This window comes from Xiphophorus maculatus, chromosome 9 (assembly GCF_002775205.1).
Source record: "Xiphophorus maculatus strain JP 163 A chromosome 9, X_maculatus-5.0-male, whole genome shotgun sequence".
Taxonomy (NCBI): Eukaryota; Metazoa; Chordata; class Actinopteri; order Cyprinodontiformes; family Poeciliidae; genus Xiphophorus; species Xiphophorus maculatus.
The window spans coordinates 27,289,253-27,306,314 of record NC_036451.1 but is presented as its reverse complement, the minus strand read 5'-3'; the positions used below and the strand labels follow the sequence as shown (position 1 = coordinate 27,306,314).

The window sequence follows — 17,062 nt, the reverse complement described above, 5'->3', positions numbered from 1 at the left end:
TGAACGGGTTTTCCTTTACAAGCTTAAAGCTGCAGTTATACCTGTAGCTTTTGAACCTTTTTCCATCCACTCAACTTTATGAAAATACTTTGATACATCAGTCTGTACAGAAATGACAGTGCTGCTTAACCGTCCCATTCAAGTTGTCCGTCCACATCACAGCTCTCATGTCAAGTCTTCCCTCTGACTCTGTATCAGACCTATAGAGAAGTTGGAGTTTTGATTAGCTGTGAAATACTTAACATAAAAACTTGATATGTCTGTGTATAACTATTATACAAGCTTCACTTTTAATTCAAGTTACTGAAATAACACCTCAATTGTGTAATAGCAGATAGTATTTAAAAAGTTAGTTTGAAACCCTCTTAGTTTCAGCTGTACTATTTTAAGACGGACATGTTCATTTGTTCTAATCTGTACAGAGCAAAGTAGGTAGCCCCTCTCATCATTTTCCCCCTGCAGTCATGAAATTCTGATAGTTATGGCTTTGAAGCTATAACTGACTCATCTTTAAGGTAAAGTTGATTAAACTTTACCAGAGCACCACCTAATGGCAACTTGTGATACTCCATGGGGTCAAGAATTTGAAAGAAAAAAGAAAAAGGTCAAAAGCACCCTTTTAATAATGCTAATATTTATATTTTTGTCCATTTAATTCCTTCATGTCAAACTGGACATCATTTTCTGATGCATTTTGGAAACAGGAACAGTAATAGCTACTTTTTAGCTTTGAATAAAATGAATTAACTCATAGTTTGAGATTTTTGGGCAATTGGAATTACTAAAAGAATTCCATGTCTTCTGGGTAAAATTGAGGGTTTTTTTGTTGTTTTTTTTACTGGAGAAAAGAACCTCCATCTTCATTTGCAGTCCTTTTAAACATCAACACCAGAACTGACAACTTCACCACACAAGTCCAGAAAAACTTTGCCATACTACTCATGCTTCTACATCAGAGCTGTGAATGAACTGAAGTGAAGAAAACAAAGCAGACTGGAAAACTGATGTCTTTTCCATATTTATTAGAACAAATTTCTGCGCTTGGAACGGAGCAGACTGACGCCTCAGTCTGCCTCCTCCTGTTCCTGAGCCCGGAGGAAGCTGGCCTTCTTCTGGGCGACGCGGTCCTTCCTCTGGGCCAGAGAAAGCTTGGCACGGTTCCACCTTTGACCCAAAGAAAAAAAAAAGGATTAACAATTTAATGTTTCCGTTCAGTTAGGTGGTGGTGCTTTTTGAACAGCTTTGACACAAATCACTCCTCACCTCTTCTTCTTGACCTCCTTGGGAGGCTTCTTTTCATGAACAGGGTTTGCACGAATACCAGCATGAGCCTTTTTGTACATCTCCTCAATCTGAAAGAAGCATCAACACAAAGTCAGACTCAACATTTAACCTCGCAATTCCTACAGATCCTTAAAACGTCCATTAAGGTAAAAATGTATTAGACGTTTCCAGCTCCAACAAAGCAGGATATGAAATAGCTTCTGTAGTGTCTTGGCTGCTGCAGCTTCCTGGTCAAACACTGGTGAACACAAAGTCTTCCCCAAAACATGAAAAAACTCGAAGCTTAGTGCAAACTTCAGGGTCAGGTAGTTTAATGGAACCGGTTAAACCTGTTCTATTCTCTAGTGATAGACAGTAAAACTAATGTTCTGTTGAATCCACAGTAGTTCATTTGTGAAAACTGTAAATGTGAACCTCAAGGTATTTAACCGTTACATTTTTATGCGTCATTCACACCATAATTACATAGTTTTAGTTGATATGGAAAAACTGGAAGTCAGGAAAAAACAAAAAAACACAAGCTTGTTTTGCGAGTGTTACAATCGGTGACGTTTTGTCCCCCGATCGACAGACTGGGAACAAGATCACATCACCTCAGTTCTTCCATTTGATTTCTGCTTGGCAACAAATATCACTGTTGCAAATTTGGGACTTAGGAGCCCCTGATTTCTTTTAATTTATTTTTTTTATTATTTGCACCAGTAACACTTTTACACATGTACTGATGTATATATAAATTATATACATTAATATTTTTTCTGTTTACCAAAACAAATGATGAATTTCGTTGCCAAATTCATCCTCATGTCTGTGCAATGACAAAGTCTAAGTCTGATCTACATTTTAGAAAGTTCAAACTGAATTCTAACAGATACTTGGTCTTTAATACGACTCCTTTTCTGCATAAATGTCCCAGATTTACATTACAAAAAAACAAAAACAAACAAAAAACACACCCAAGGCAAATTAGCAAAGCAAAGCAATGGTTGACTGGGACAACTTGCCGATTCTGGGGCGACTCCGTTCTTGATGAAGCGGGAGAACTGCCTCTTGTACGCATCCTCGTCCTCCTCCATCAGGTAGCTCATGTACTCAGACACGTTCAGGCCCATGATGTGCTTACGGTGAACCTCAGCGTTGAACTCCTTGCTCTCTGCGTCGTAACCAGGGAAACGCTTGGTACTGGGGAAGGAAAGGAACATTTAAACTTCTGCAATTAAAAAAGAAAAAAAATTTACTTTAAGCTTAGCTATGCATAACTCCTAATAAAGAACTCCAGTCTCCTAATGATGGAAAGGCAGGAATAAAAACAAGGATTTGTGTTTTTCCAGATACGGCAACAATGTGCAGATGAGACACAAATTCACACCAAAAACAGATCTTCCACATTTCACACTAATCAACTATTATGAGTTTATTGCAAATTTTCCGTAAGGGTTTACAGGATGCCAACTCCCACCAGCAGGTGGCAGTATTTTTTACTTCTTCCTCAACCTTACTTGATGTCAAATTATGATCCAAGAATAAAAATGTTTGTGTGTAATTTTACTGCTTGTAATTTTTTTCTTAACTCTTTTCTTCTGTATGTAAATTTTTGGAAAGAGTTTGAGGAAAAATAATCCTTGTAAACATTTTTATTGTGCAACAAAATGGTTAAATGTTGATTGGAATAAAATATCGGCCTCTTTTAGTTTTATTTCCATCCCAAATCCTGACTGTCATGGCATCTACATGAATACTTTATATTCATCCCAATCTAAGCAAATCTGTGCAATATTAATTTTGCTCACACTGACTGTACAATAACAATAAACTTCACAGATTTGCCACTCATTGTTCAGGTTGACCGTCTTGCTCCAGTGACCGACCCAGCAGCTACATCAACAAGCTATCCCACCGAACCATGAAGTTCTGGATAAAACAGCAATGGAGAAAAATTATTTAGTGATCTGTTCTCACAATAAAAAAAACACACATGTTGACAAGAGCCACTTTTCTACTGAAGAAACAGACAAGCTCTTAGTTTACAGTGGTCTGGAGTTTAACTGCAGAGAAATAAGCTCAAATCTACTGAGAGCTTCGTTCTCCCTCTACAGAAGCAGAAATGGGTCAAACTGAAATGTAAACAACAGTATATTACCACACATAAACAAATCTATTTTTTTTACACAGGTCCAGTTAAAACCCCTCATCCGAGACAATCTGCAGGCAGAAAAACTCAAATAGTTCCTTTTTGTACGAGTAGATTCATCGGTCACTCCAAACCAGCTTACAGCAGCCAATAAATATTCACCAACAGTGTGAATTTCTGATCTTGTTTCTAATCACATGTCACGTCCAAACAATCCTTGGCAGTGACAGCAGACCGAGCAGGACAGTCAAAACCTGGACTATCTGGAAAATCAGATAGAAATCAATATTTCAGTGTTGGAGTGGTAAAAATCAAACCACAGACGGTCTCCCAGTGTCAGCATTTCAAGAGTCAGAAAAGGATCCGGCTGGAAATTAGAATCAGTGTTCCTCCACTACAAAGCTTCACTTTTAGTTAAAAACTCTCAAAACATCCCGGTTCTGCAGGGAAGAAAACATCAACCCAGGAAAAACGTCCAGATTCCTTAAAAACTTCCTGCAGTGGAAAAGCATCTCATTTATGCAACTTTTACATTTTTCAAAAAGTCATTTTTAATTGCCGATCATGGAACAAAAATTAAAGTTCAGAAAGGAAGTTTGGGTTTTTTTTGTCAATTTGAACATTTATTCCAATCATCTGGAATTTCATAGATTTGTCATCTTTCCAGAACCCGAGCACATATTTTGAATGTAATCTGTAAAATCTTTATTTGTGAAATCAAAAACAAACGATGTTGCAGCTAAAACCACCTGAGAGAGGATCCAATAGAAAACTACTGATAACAGGAGCAGGGAGCTCTTCAGACATCCCACAACGTCTCTTAGCTCTGGCTAAAACATAATCATGGATACTGCAACAAATGCTGGTTATAGATATTTTTCAGGGAATAACTGCTAAATTTGTTCAATCGAATCACACTGAAAGTACCAATAAGATTTTAGATCTGGTTTTTATGTCATCAGGCTTTATTAGGCCTGCCATGATTACTGGATGATAAATTGTCCCAGCAGTTATCGCGCTCAACCACAATATTGTTTTGAGATCATTTTCAAGTCGTACAATGGCATAATAACGCAAGAACACATTCTCAAAGTTTAATAATCATTTAACACTGGAACTGGACGACAATATAAATATCCCAAATAAATAAACAAAACGAAAAAAAATTACAAAATCGCTAAACAAAATTGTCCTTCAAAATAAGCAACGGGCTGGCTGAGACCAAAACACCACACTGGAGACTTTTGAAACAAAGAAACAAAAGAGGAAAGCGATAATTTTCATGCACATGGAAATTATTGAGTTTGTTTCAACTTGTCGTGCGATTAATTGATTATTGGTTTTGGAACATGTGCCACAAACGACTTCCATCCTCTTTTTCCTTTGTTTAAAAACAACAAGTTTCCTACAGCAGATATCAAAAATGATAGTTACCGTTTTTCAAAGCACCATGAAACACTAGTGGCTCTAAAGGGTTTTTATTTTGCTGATCTGCAGAGGCTGCAGAACGCAAAGCACTACACCAAATTATTCTGAGCTGGTTACTACACCATGCTGAGGCATCATTATTATATGTGATCTAAACGGTTTTGAATTATGAAACCCAAAAAAAAAATATATTCTTAAATTTGCTAAAATATTGTTAAAGTGCACCTAACCTATTGAGTCTCTTTTTGCACGTTTTACTTCAAACTTGAGTGAAGTTTTCATTCAGTGTTTGGTTGGAGGTATTCGAGCAGCTATGCTAACGCCCAGCGTTACAGTGCTGGGCAGCAGCTGGTCTGAACGCCGTCCAGGACGTACCTGTGTGGGATGGACAGGCCCCCGTCCACGGCCCCTTTCAGAGCGCCGAACACCTTGTTGCCTGTGGTGGTCCTGGCGAGCCCGGCGTCCAGGTAGCAGGTGAAAGCTCCCGGCTGACCGTCGATGCTCTCCACGTTGAACTCGTCTCCGGTCACCTCCACCATGCCCTCGTACACCTTATCCAGGCCGAACTTGTTCAGAAGCTGGGAAGTAAGGCGCAGTTTTAATGTTGTGAAACATTATGAGCCATTTAAAGGTGTTGGGGTTTTTCCCCAAAACTTTTCCCAAAATGAGAGCGAGTACTCACTCTGCGGGCCAGCAGCAGGCCAGTGCAGTAGGCTGCTGCGTAGTTCGTCAAGCCCACGGTGACCCCGTACTTTGGCAGTTCGTGCGAGTAGGCAGCGCACACGATCATGTCCCCCTCGATCTTTGCATAGGCGATCTGCAACAACATTTTTACAGAAATTATGAGCACTTATTTGTTCCTCTTTTTCACATTGACATCAGGACTTCAGATGCTAACCTGGCAGATGATGTCCCTGTTAGTGAAGCGGACGATCATGCGGTACTTCGGCGTGTTGTACTTGTTCTTATCTTGGACGACGAGACGCTTGCGAGCGAAAAAGTCAGTCTTTCCCTCTGGACGGAAGAAAGGTGGATTAGTTGCACAATGGCAGCTGTGGTCATGTTGGTTTTGTTTATATTATGAGGTTTTACCTCTCCTCCTCCTGAATTTGACCTGGTATCTCTTGAAGTAGGCCTTGTTCTTCACCACTTTAACAAAACCCTGCAAACACAGAAGCAAATGGTTAGCATGCCAAAGGAAAGCAGTGACAGAGTGTGATAATGTCTGTAGAACGGTGCTTGAACATTAACATGGCTGTCAGTGTCAGAAAGCAGTGTTACACCAAGCTAACATTAGCTAGCCTGCAGCCAGAACAGCTAAGTTAACACGTCTGCTAACGCAGCGCTAATTAAATGAATTAGCACTCAAAAATAAGGGGACACAATTATGAGAAATAAGCAGTGTTGCCCAAAGAAGTGCCAGCAGAAAGGTCATTTCTAAACAACAGGAAGCAGAAACTGAAGAGAAGAACGGGTAGGCCACGTTTGAGCAGCACCGGTCAGGCATTAGCCGGAATAAATCCATCATCATCTGAACATAACAAACATGTTTTGAACCATCTGACGACAGAACACAACGCCTGGACGTTTAGGGGATGCGTGTGAACTCATATGAGGCCGAACTACAAACCATTTTGGAGTCTTTTAGTCTCCTTATGAAGGAGCCCGGAGCCAAAGACTGGGGCTGGGACTCCGCTGCACTGGGAAAAGAAAGACCGTCGTGCGCATGCTTGCTAAATACTGCGTCACTGGCCTAGAAAGAACCAAACGCCAGGCTATATTTTCACACTACTGCCCCCTGTCGAACCGGGGCGATACATCACAATAATTTGAGTGGGTACAATCTTCTTTGCCTATATATTTTTCTAATAACTTAAGTTTAGTTAAGACTGGATGAAAGGTGGCAAAAACACAAGTGTAAAAGTCCACCGAGAATCCAGTCATTACTGTGTGACAACCAGGAAATAAAACAAAAAACTTAGAAAGTTTGGAGATACTCTTATGGATGACCTAAAAGCCTTCTGGAGGAAATTTTTTGTACTTAGACAAGAATAAAAAAATGATTTATTTGGCCTTGACGACAAGAAGAAGCATTTAAAGGTCAAGCACAACAGCTCATCATAATGAGCAAGGGTGGCTGGAGTGTCTGAAGATTGTAAACAAGTAAGATTAGCACTGCTTTAACATATTTTTACCCAATTAAACGGAAAAAGCAACCGTCAAAGAAATGACACTAAAAGACTGTTTTAGTACTGAGTCAGAAAATCTGATATTAATTATTAATATTTAGAAACTGTCATCCAACAGAGAAATTTGGAAAGCTATGTGTAAGTTTTCGTATTTTAAAAAGTAAAATGAAATAAATACATAAATGAATAAATAAATAAATGGCACAGTTACAAAATAACAAATTATTTTAAAAATTAATTTTAAAAATAAGTTTTTTTATATGTATAACGCATGAAATTAATACTAATAGCTACTATACTATATCATCACTATATTTAGTGATGATATAGTGTTTACTTTGGCTTCTTGGCCTCTAAGTGGCTCAATCGATAGAAAATATCATCAGAACAATGAAGCTTGTTACCAAAAAGGATACAGAATCCAGAATACATTCTGAATTACATGTCCACAAAAAACACATTATTGAGGTCTTACCATTGCACTATCATTAATTTTAAAAAATAAATAATTAAAAAAAACAAAATAACTGCAACATTGGTGGCCATGGTTAGTGTGTGGAAGCAGATGACCAGAATGTACAATAGCACTTTGTTTATTGTGAATAATCCACACATCTATCTATCTGATAGATTACAGGAACAAAGATATAGAAATGTTTCAGCTGATCTGATTAAGCAACGTTTTAGAATGCTGTTCCATTATATCAGCATTTTGTTCTGGTGGAGGCAACAGAGAATGTACTGAACTACAAATTAAACCAGCTTCTTGACTTGACATCCCTACTAAGGACTAATCTTTGATTGTTAACTCTGAAATGTTACCAGCACTGTATAAAGTATTCACCCTGTTGGATCTTCTACGCTTTTTACTGCTTTTATAAATTAATCAGGACCAACAAAATGTGACTTTTTTTGACAAAAAATAAGACAGACAGACACTTGCAAGAGAATTACGGCTTCAGAGAACATTTCTATTCCAGCAAGGCAACGGGCCGAAGCATCCAGTTAAAGCTACACAGACATGGTTTGAGGACAAAAAGCTGGATGTTTTGGAAGGGCCTAGTCAAAACCCAGACCTTAATCCGATGGAGAATATGTGAGGGGACCTGGTCTATTCACAGCTCAGCACAGTTCAACAGGAAGAATGTCACTTATTTTGAGTGAAATATTTTTATTTTTATTTTCTGTATAAACCAGAAAATAAAAATATTTATTTTTATTAAATGTAAATAAATATTTTTGTTTTTATTCAAACAAAAACAAAAACAGTTTTTTTTTTGTTTGTTTGTTACATTTTTTTGGTCAGAAAAGCTATTTTATCTATCAGCAGATGAATGTTTATGCAATCACTTATCTTACATAAAATGATTTATTTAATTGTCATTAATTAGTAGAAATCAGTTTTCACTTCTACATTGAAGGGTTAAATTGTATATTTATATTTTTGGTCAAAAAAGTCAAATTTTCTTGAAAATGATTGATTTGCAAAAGCAATTAAAGTGGTGAGTACTTTATAGGCACTGTAAAAAACAAAGAAAGTATTTTGCCATTAAAAAGGAATCTAGTAAGAAGACAACAGAGGGAGGTAATGAAAAATCAGGCTAAACATGCCTACGCTCATGTTGTTACCCTCAGCTTTAGTTTATTCTCTCCATGACTGAACTTCTTCAGCCTTCTTCACCTCGAACACTTGTGTGTTTATGTTTGTGGTTACGTAACGTTATCAGTGTGATGAGACGCGACAGATAGAATGACGTATCAGATCGATGGGGCCGCGCTCGGTCCTGATGTGTCTCCACAACGTCAGCTCCTTCCTGAGCCAGAGGAGTGTCCAAGCAGCCAACAAAAGACATGCGTCATGCCTGCTCTCGCCTAAAACCTGAAAAGTAGGTTTGGGAACTGTTCGGTATGTGAACCTTGGCAGTCACACAGACGCATTTTCCCCAGAGTTCCTTTATTCCTCTCCAGGTTTCCTTCACTCGGAGTTTCTGTTCACATTGTGAGACACTGAGAGAAGCTGGTCTAATTGTGGCTGCTGTGAAGTCACTGTTAGTGAATTCTGATTAGGTTAAGAATGGATTTTTAGTAGTTTTTTTTTTTTTATTACTAGCATTTGCTGCTTTTAGAGTGAGGGTTCAATGAAAGATCAGTCAGAGATATCAAACAACCTGAAACTCCACGCTGCTCCAACAGAAGTGACGTTTTTCTTTCCTCGCAGCAATGAACTCCAGGTAAGATATTTTAATGTAGGAACACTGATTGGTTACACATTACATAAGTCCTTATCATTCTTTCCAAATAATTTTAAAACTAAAGTACAAACTGAGATAATATTTGATCATAAGCTCAAGTTGGGATTTGTGCTTTTAATAGCAAGGCAAGTTTATTTATGGAGCACCATTCATACGCAATCACCCAAAGTACTTTACGGGGCATCAGAGGAAACAAAAAAGAAAATAACAAAGCATAAACATAAGGACATAAAATAGCACTTGATGAGACAGCCTGCTGACCCGTTCAACAAATTTTATTCAAAAGTCTATTTACTTGAGGAACTTTTAGTGAAACACATTGTATAGATTAACTACACACAGATGGATGTTTGATTGCCTTTATTCTGTTAACTATGATTATTTTCCACTTACAGCTAAAGAAAACATGATATTTAAAATTAGAATATTAGATTAGACTGATGAAAAAAAAACATTTTTAACACTGAAATGTGGGGTTTACTACAAAGTCTGTTTAATACCAAAGTACCAAAGTGCCCTTTGTTATTTTCAAAAGGTACTTTTTATCCAACAAATCATCAGAAATACGACTGCACATGTTTACACTGGCTAAAATGTAAATATTTACTGAATTTATCCAAATTCAGTAAATGTGGACCACATTTTGGGAACTCTAGAATTTCTTTAACCTAACAGTGTTAAATCCTGAGACCCTTGAGGAAAAAGCTCACATCTCTTCTTTACACTTAGTGTTCTGCGAAAGTTTTCATGTCGCTTGAACTTTTAAGTTTGAAGTCACCTCAGACTATTTTGGTCAAACACATGAAATCACAACGTTCCCATAGCTGCCCTGAGACAGAGCTGCTCTGACACAATTCATTCGCCTTTGAGTCATTCATATCCTGTGTGTTTGTGATAGATAATGAGAGGGTAAACAAGTTGTTGAGACTTCTGATTTGCTTTAGGCTATCTTGGTTTTGTATAAAAACCTTCAAATCAGCAGTTGTATAAGGACAGGGTGGCAAAAGGTTCTCCATTTTCATGTGTGAGGTTTTTTTCAGGTACTCCATTTTCCTCTCACATTCCAAAAACAATTCATGTAAATTAATAAGTGACCCTGAGATGTTTTTTTGGAGAGTGTGACATTGTTTTTAGCGTTATGTTCAGCCTACACCCTGCCTCTGACCCAGTCACTGCTTAGACAGAGAACGGTCTTAAACCACAGGTGTCAAACTCCAGTCACAAAGGCCACTGTCCTGCAACCTTTAGAGCTGCCTCTGCTGCACCACACCTGAATAGAATAATTAGGTCATTAGCAGGACTCTGGAGAACTGATCTACACAAGAAGAAGTGGATTTCATTCCACTGTTTTGTACCTGTGGCCCTTGAAGACAGGGGAGTTTGACACTCTTGTCTTAAACCATTTTACCACGAGGGCCAAAATCATCAAGCTGAAAGCACTTTAGGGCCACAAAAAACAAACAAAAATAAAAACATAAATTCCTTAGAATTTTTTATTTTGATCTGCTCAGATACATATTAAACATTACATTTTTAATGAGACAGAGTAGTCTAAATTTTGCAGATGAGTAATCAGATCCAAAATATTAAAAGGGTCCCTTATTAAAAGACAGACATATAATTTGAAAATATTTGAGTTGACTTCTTTCCATGTGTGGGCAGGTGAGATTTTAGGATCATAGGTCAGTGCTTCCGTATGTAGCAAAGTTTAATAAATGGGAGATGAAGGGATTTTTTGTTTGTTTAAGATAAAAGCAGAAATGTGATTAATAAAAGAGAAATATTTAAAGTTTATTATTATTATTATTTATTATTATTATTATTTATTATTGTTGTTGCTGCTGTTAGTAGTAGCAACAACACTAATACTTCACTTACAAAAGACTTATTTGTAAGCTTTTTTTATTCACTTATAAATAAAAAGATTTTATTTGTAAGTGAAAATTTTACAAAAATAAAACAAAGATATTCATCTGCATTAGACACGTTGCCATAAACAGACTAAAGAGGGTAAGGAAATCCAAAGGATTCACCAAAAAAGTGAATCTTGTTTTAGCAGAACAGTGTGATAATGTGGTTACTATTGAAAAGTCTGTGGAAATTGTATTTCTCACTCTAATTTGTTAATGATAAAGTTTGGTATGCTATTGTGAGTTTTACTGGCGTCGTTGTGGTCCACCCACAAAAAAACATTAAAGCCATTAAAACTGTAGTTAAATGTGTATCAGAGTACATCAGTTAGTGTGCTTGTATGCAAAAATTTTAGAAAGATGCTCCAATTTTATTTGGGCCCATTTTCACTTCTGGTCTCCATTTTGAAAATAATCAAACTATATTTTAAATAAAAAAAGCGCTTTTGTGTTTAAGAATGTCGTGCTTTCTCTTCATGACTAAATGGCAACGCTTTCCAATAAGACCCTGGTTTGCAGTTCCTCACGTTGACCACTTGGTGACAGTATTACACCAGGTTGGCGCATGCTCTGTTAGGATGTAAACAGTCGAGGCCGTGTCTGTGGGTCGGGGACGTTTGTGTACACGTATTACGGCTGCATGGGCTGGACCGAGGAGTCAATGGGAACGGGCTAACTTAATGCTGGCTAGCATTTCAAGAAGAAACCTAGCCGCACTGGCTTGTCCTAATTTTCTATGTACGGACGTAAAGCGTTTCCGAGCGGAACTTTTTCTCTGACTAGTGGAGCTTTATCTTCGTGCATGGGAAACAGGAGACATTTACTGCTGCTGGCTGAAAACGCTTCAAGGTAAAGGATGTCTTTGCTTTTTTTCTCCCCCGGGCTCGGTCTATTTACTGGAAGTTGACTTCTACTCACTAACAGACTCAAAGTTATTCCATTGTTTTTAAAGGCAATACTGTGACATTGCGCTCAAGTAATACAAATGGTTATTACTTAACTCTTCCACTCGGTTTGTCGCAGTATTACTTCGAACTGCGGCTTGTCAGTGGTGTCGATAGTATTTGACGCGTTTGCAGCTGGAGACTTCTTAAGACTGTGGATGTTTGTTAAAAAACCCATAAAATAAAATAAAGTAGAAGTCGCCATTTTAGCTGCAAAAGGTTAAAAAAACAAACGACGTCTTCGTTTAGCTTAAGCGGATTCTCTTCTCGGTAATGCCGTGTAACTTGTGGCGCTTTCTGGAAGAGAGACTACTGTTGAATTTGATGCTAGATCCCCATTTCAGCGCTCAGCACCATCGAGCCATAAAAGGAACCTGGGCAGCGGAGGCTAACGCGCCGCTCCTCTGTTTCCTGTTTGGAGATGAGCATGTTTTACAGAGAGGGAAACATGATATGTGGAACAAGCAGAGGATTTAAACCGCTCAGCTGTGCTGCTGCTGCGGTGTTGACTGTGTCTCAAACTCAGACTGTAGACGGGGGGAAAAATCCAGTAAACAAGGATGTTGTGGGTGATAAACCCACCTCAGATTACCATCTTTAACGCAGCAGAGTTCTAAATATTGCACCGCTGCATAAAAACGGGTGAAAGTAGTAAGAATGCAGAGCGAATGAGAAACTTCATTAAGGTCAGAGAGCAGCTGAGAGATAACTTAAAAACTGCTATGTTTGTGTTCAAGAGCTGTATTTTTTTTTTTCATTTACATTATTAACCTGAAAGGCATTAAAATATTTAACAAGACACAGCAAGTCATGTGCAACAAAAAAGTGTTAGTGTTAGTTTAGCAATTCAACAAGCTGCTCTGCATTAACACATTGTGAAAAGGAGGAAGATGAGTTTCAAAAGTTGTTTTTGCTTGCAAAATATCTGTGATGTCCTGTAGAACTGATAATGCTGAGTGCTGATGAGTTTACACAAAGCAATGTGCGTTTTCAAGCATGTCCTATGCAGGACTACCCTCAGAAAACCTCCTAAACCCAGTGGTAAAGGCAGTTATTGATTTAAAAAAATGTTTAAAGTTGGCAGGAAATTTGAAAATATCGCTAGATAATAATGTTTTGTTGGAAAACATTATTAACAATACCTAAAAACAACTATAGTCTTCAAAAAGGGAAACATAAAAATAACAGTTATGCTAAAAATATTTTTTTGCACTTTAGTTGATCATCCTAATTAAAGTGTCTTTTATCTGTGACTTGTCATTTCATTCTCTGAAGTTGTTAGCGTGTTGAACGGTAAAGTCGTCTGACCTCAAAATGTGTTCACATATTGACCATACTGTGTTGCCATTGTGCTTCCAACCGTTTCACCAAAGAGACTCTTTAGCCAGTCTTTGCTATTATCACTGTTACAAGTATATAAAAATCTCTATAGTAAATACAAAATAAAAACTATGCTTAGCCTGGTGGGGGCATAACTAAAGCCTGGTGCCCCACCAGGCTTATAATGCACTGGGCGAAGCCCTGTTATACATGGTCGTTTTATTTCTGTATCTGGAAATCCTCCATAAATTCTACCAGGGACAAACAAATCCTGGATGGGACATGTTTTGTGTTTGTGAAGCACTTTTGAATTTTGTTTTAGTAAAAAGTGTGAATAAAGCTGAAGGAGAGAGATTCCCTGGTGCCAATGATATCAGTTATCCATAAAAGCACCTGTTGGTGACTGGAAGTCATTACTCTTCATAAGCTAAAGCTAATTGAAGATCTAGTATTATTTAGCAGCACACTGAAGCCTGGGGCCTGTATCACATGTAAACTAATGTCCAAGGATTGCCATTTTTATTTTATTATACAATAGTTCAAGTATTACATTTCCCCCAGTAGCAACACTCGTGTGAAGATCTAGTCCATCTGTATGTGAAGTTTCAGTCCCAGCAGCTGGTGAGTAAATAGTTTCTGTTCTTTGAATTCAGTCACGGTGCCTGAACTAGTTGCTTTATTAAACACTTGAGTGAGTTCCTTCTCTGTTTCTTGGCTGCTCAGGCCCAAATGGTTCTTATGCTTGCTGCAGAACTTCAGTACTTTTTCTGTTAGAGTTAGTTTGGCTGTGGCATTGGGCTTCAGGGGAAGGAGGGGGGGGGGGGGTGCATTAAAGATCAGCTTTAGATCTTCTGTGACGTGAAGCTGCGGAGGGTTTGCTCTCCTGCTAACTGTTCCGCACCAATTGGTTGGGCTAATAATGTGTTGAGATAGAAAGTAGTAATAACACACTTGCTTTTGAGTTTATTTTATAACAAACAGGATGAAAATAGCGTTTTTTAAAAACCAACATACACTTTTTGCTATCAAAACAAGTGTAAATTCTTAGTAGCTGTACATCACAGATCCTCTGTAATCCTCCTCTGGTGTTGTTCTGGTAGATGCAGTACATGTGAGCTGGTGGGTGGGGTAACACTGTTCATTAGATCACAAGTGTTGCTGCCTAGTCTGATTTTATTTTGGGGCACTAGACTATCAATCCACATGATGTTAGGATTTTGTTTGTTTACACCTTTTGACACCATAGCCTATTCTGATCTACAAAGGTTTAGTCATAAGTATTAAATAGGCCTGCTTATTTAATTTATTCATAATTTAGGCCTGGGACAATTTATTGCTGGACAATATTTGTCCTAGAAGGTATTGCAATTAATGATAATGTTGTTTTGAAACAATTTTCAAGTAATATAATGGCAATGGCTTTATTATAATCTGAAATATTTATAAACCTTTCATTGTTAAACCTACCACACTTTTTTAAAAAATACACTGAAGCTAATTTGTTGTAGCATGACTAAAAGTTCAAAGGTTCTAGAGGTGCAAATACTTTGAAAGGGAATTTGTGTAAAAAAAAAAAGTATGTGCTTTTTTTAAAGGCAGGAATTCATTTTAGCTAAAACTTAAAGCAGATAAACTACTGCATAGTGGAACAAATTTTAAGAAAGCTTGTCACCTGGTTTTATTGGGTGTAACCAATCAACTTTTACACATTTTCAGCAACTTAATTGACACCATTATTTACTTATGCAAAAGATTTATGCTATCATTGTTCTGGTCACTCAGAACACTTTTTTGGCCCTATTTCTAGCTCTTGTGATTGAGGAAATAAATTAGTAGAAGGATTGTTGAATCTGAAAGTAATATAATTCTTAAAGTTTAAACTTTGACTCCATTTTTTTACCGTAACAAACTAAGATGGCTATACATGCGGTTTGAATTTCTAAAATCATAACCCAAAGTCTAGACATTTCATTTTCTACCCCACTAAAAGGCTAGCAGTGCTTGTTGAGGAGTAGCCTTCAGCCCGACCATTGAAATGTTGATTGTACATTTGGAAAGTATGAGCTTCCCTGTGCGTGTGAAGAGAAAGGCCTTTCCACCTCACTTTGAGTGTGTTATTGTGAGCCAAGCCTGGGTTTCAGTGCTCTCACACCATGGTGTCCATTGCAGAGCCTGAGAAGGTTATTCAGGAAGAGAAATAGAATACGAAGATAGGAGTGAGTGTAGCTTAGAAGTTTCTTAATTTATACATGTAGATATAATTTCTAGCCATTTACCTGGTTTGTTTTTCAGCTAGTGTGATGATGCATCTGTTCAGTTATGATAAGGGAAACATTTCTGACTTCTTCCTCTGGTCTTTTTCACTTCCCCAATTGCCCTGATGTTCCATTGCTCGGACCCTCTGTAGCTTCATTAGCTATGCTCCCAGCATTTCTGGGCTCTTTCAGTTCTTTGTCGAACAAAAGCAGCAACAAACCCCGTATCCAGGATTTATGGGGAATTCCTGCTTTCATCGGCTCGGTTCACTGGACACAATATCTTTTAAGGCCAACCTTGACGCTGACATCTGACATAGTAGAACCAGAGTCTAAATTTAAAGTTGCTCCCAGGTAATTTGAAATCTTTTCAAATCCATCTACACCTAGGATACATTCACACCAGCCTTGCTTAGTCCATTTTAATCCGACTCTAGTTGGTTTGCCCAGAAAGTCCAGTTCTTTTGGGGAGGTGTGAATGTGTAATCAAACTCTGGTCCACCTACTAACCTGGGTCTCGGTTGGGTTAAAGTGAACTCTGGCGTGATTTGAATGCATATGCGAACACCAGGCAGACTGAAGACCGCTCCAAAAGCAGAAAGTGGGCTGTGGTTCAGGGCATTCTGGATAAATCTAACCAAAATAAACACCTAAGTCGAGCGTTAATGGGAGAAATGGAGACAAAGGAGAAATCTTACAACCGCTAAAATCTTGACACCATTCTGTTTTGGTCTACATTTTGTGAAGAAGAAGTTCATCTATATGCCATTTATTTAGTACTTGTTGATGGGAAGGATTGAACTTACTTATACGTCAGATAAAAAAAATGTGGAAGTCCTTGTGCCTTTGAGTTCATTATTAAAAAGTCTGTCAAAGAATTCCTGTCGCTTGAACTTTCACGGATTTTTACACCTTGTGACAAGATGTAAATGTTGTTAGGGTCTGTTTTCCTCTGGATATCTGGGAAAACCAATACATTTTAGTGTGTTTCAGCTTTTCATCCACACAAAGCTCCTTATTTGTGTTTTTGTGTGCTTATGGGTAAACAGAGATTTAGGGTTCCGTTACATTACTGCTTGCAGTAAATACAATGCCATCAGCTGATTGGATAACAAAGGTTTTAGCTTTGCGCTACACTGTCCCCTGTGCATTTGGCATTTTTAAAACAACACAAATGACATATTTGTGTGAGTTCATTTGGATAAAAAGTTTTCTGAAAACAATAATGTGTGTGAGACACTATTTTTTTAAAAACTATGTCGGATGAGTTATTTGTTTTCATAAATTTGTACGTGTGTAGAAGTTTGTAGTTTTGCCGTTGAATAGACAACTTCCTCTGGCTTTCTTTT

The 17,062-nt window shown here is 37.8% G+C and overlaps 2 protein-coding genes across 4 annotated transcripts in view; one reads left to right on the top strand and one right to left on the bottom strand.

Moving 5' to 3' along the window:
* Positions 1-1,005: 1,005 nt before the first annotated feature.
* Positions 1,006-8,653, bottom strand: LOC102220351 (60S ribosomal protein L5). Its single transcript, XM_014471368.2, has 9 exons — positions 8,648-8,653; positions 6,474-6,596; positions 5,936-6,005; positions 5,742-5,857; positions 5,526-5,660; positions 5,219-5,421; positions 2,289-2,466; positions 1,264-1,352; positions 1,006-1,164 (listed from the first exon to the last, which is right to left on the bottom strand). Exons 1-9 carry the CDS (start codon positions 8,651-8,653, stop codon positions 1,065-1,067), a joined length of 1,020 nt encoding a protein of 339 aa, XP_014326854.2. The 3' UTR covers positions 1,006-1,064.
* Positions 8,654-9,092: 439 nt separating this feature from the next.
* evi5 (ecotropic viral integration site 5) overlaps positions 9,093-17,062 on the top strand; it is a 45,449-nt gene continuing 37,479 nt past the window's right edge. For 2 of the 3 annotated variants that reach the window (XM_023339451.1, XM_014471366.2), the window contains exon 1: positions 9,093-9,263. In XM_023339451.1, the coding sequence (XP_023195219.1) occupies positions 9,171-9,263 (93 nt within the window). In that variant the 5' untranslated portion in view covers positions 9,093-9,170. Of the gene's footprint in view, positions 9,264-11,821; positions 12,044-17,062 lie in introns of those variants that run through there. The other variant, XM_023339448.1, reaches the window with a different exon arrangement.

Excerpts from the sequence above, each read along its gene's own strand:
- LOC102220351 (XM_014471368.2), bottom strand. Across the intron at positions 5,858-5,935 it reads CAAATTCAGGAGGAGGAGAG|AGGGAAAGACTGACTTTTTC; the intron begins GTAAAACCTCAT and ends TCTTCCGTCCAG. Across the intron at positions 1,353-2,288 it reads ACGGAGTCGCCCCAGAATCG|ATTGAGGAGATGTACAAAAA; the intron begins GCAAGTTGTCCC and ends TGCTTCTTTCAG.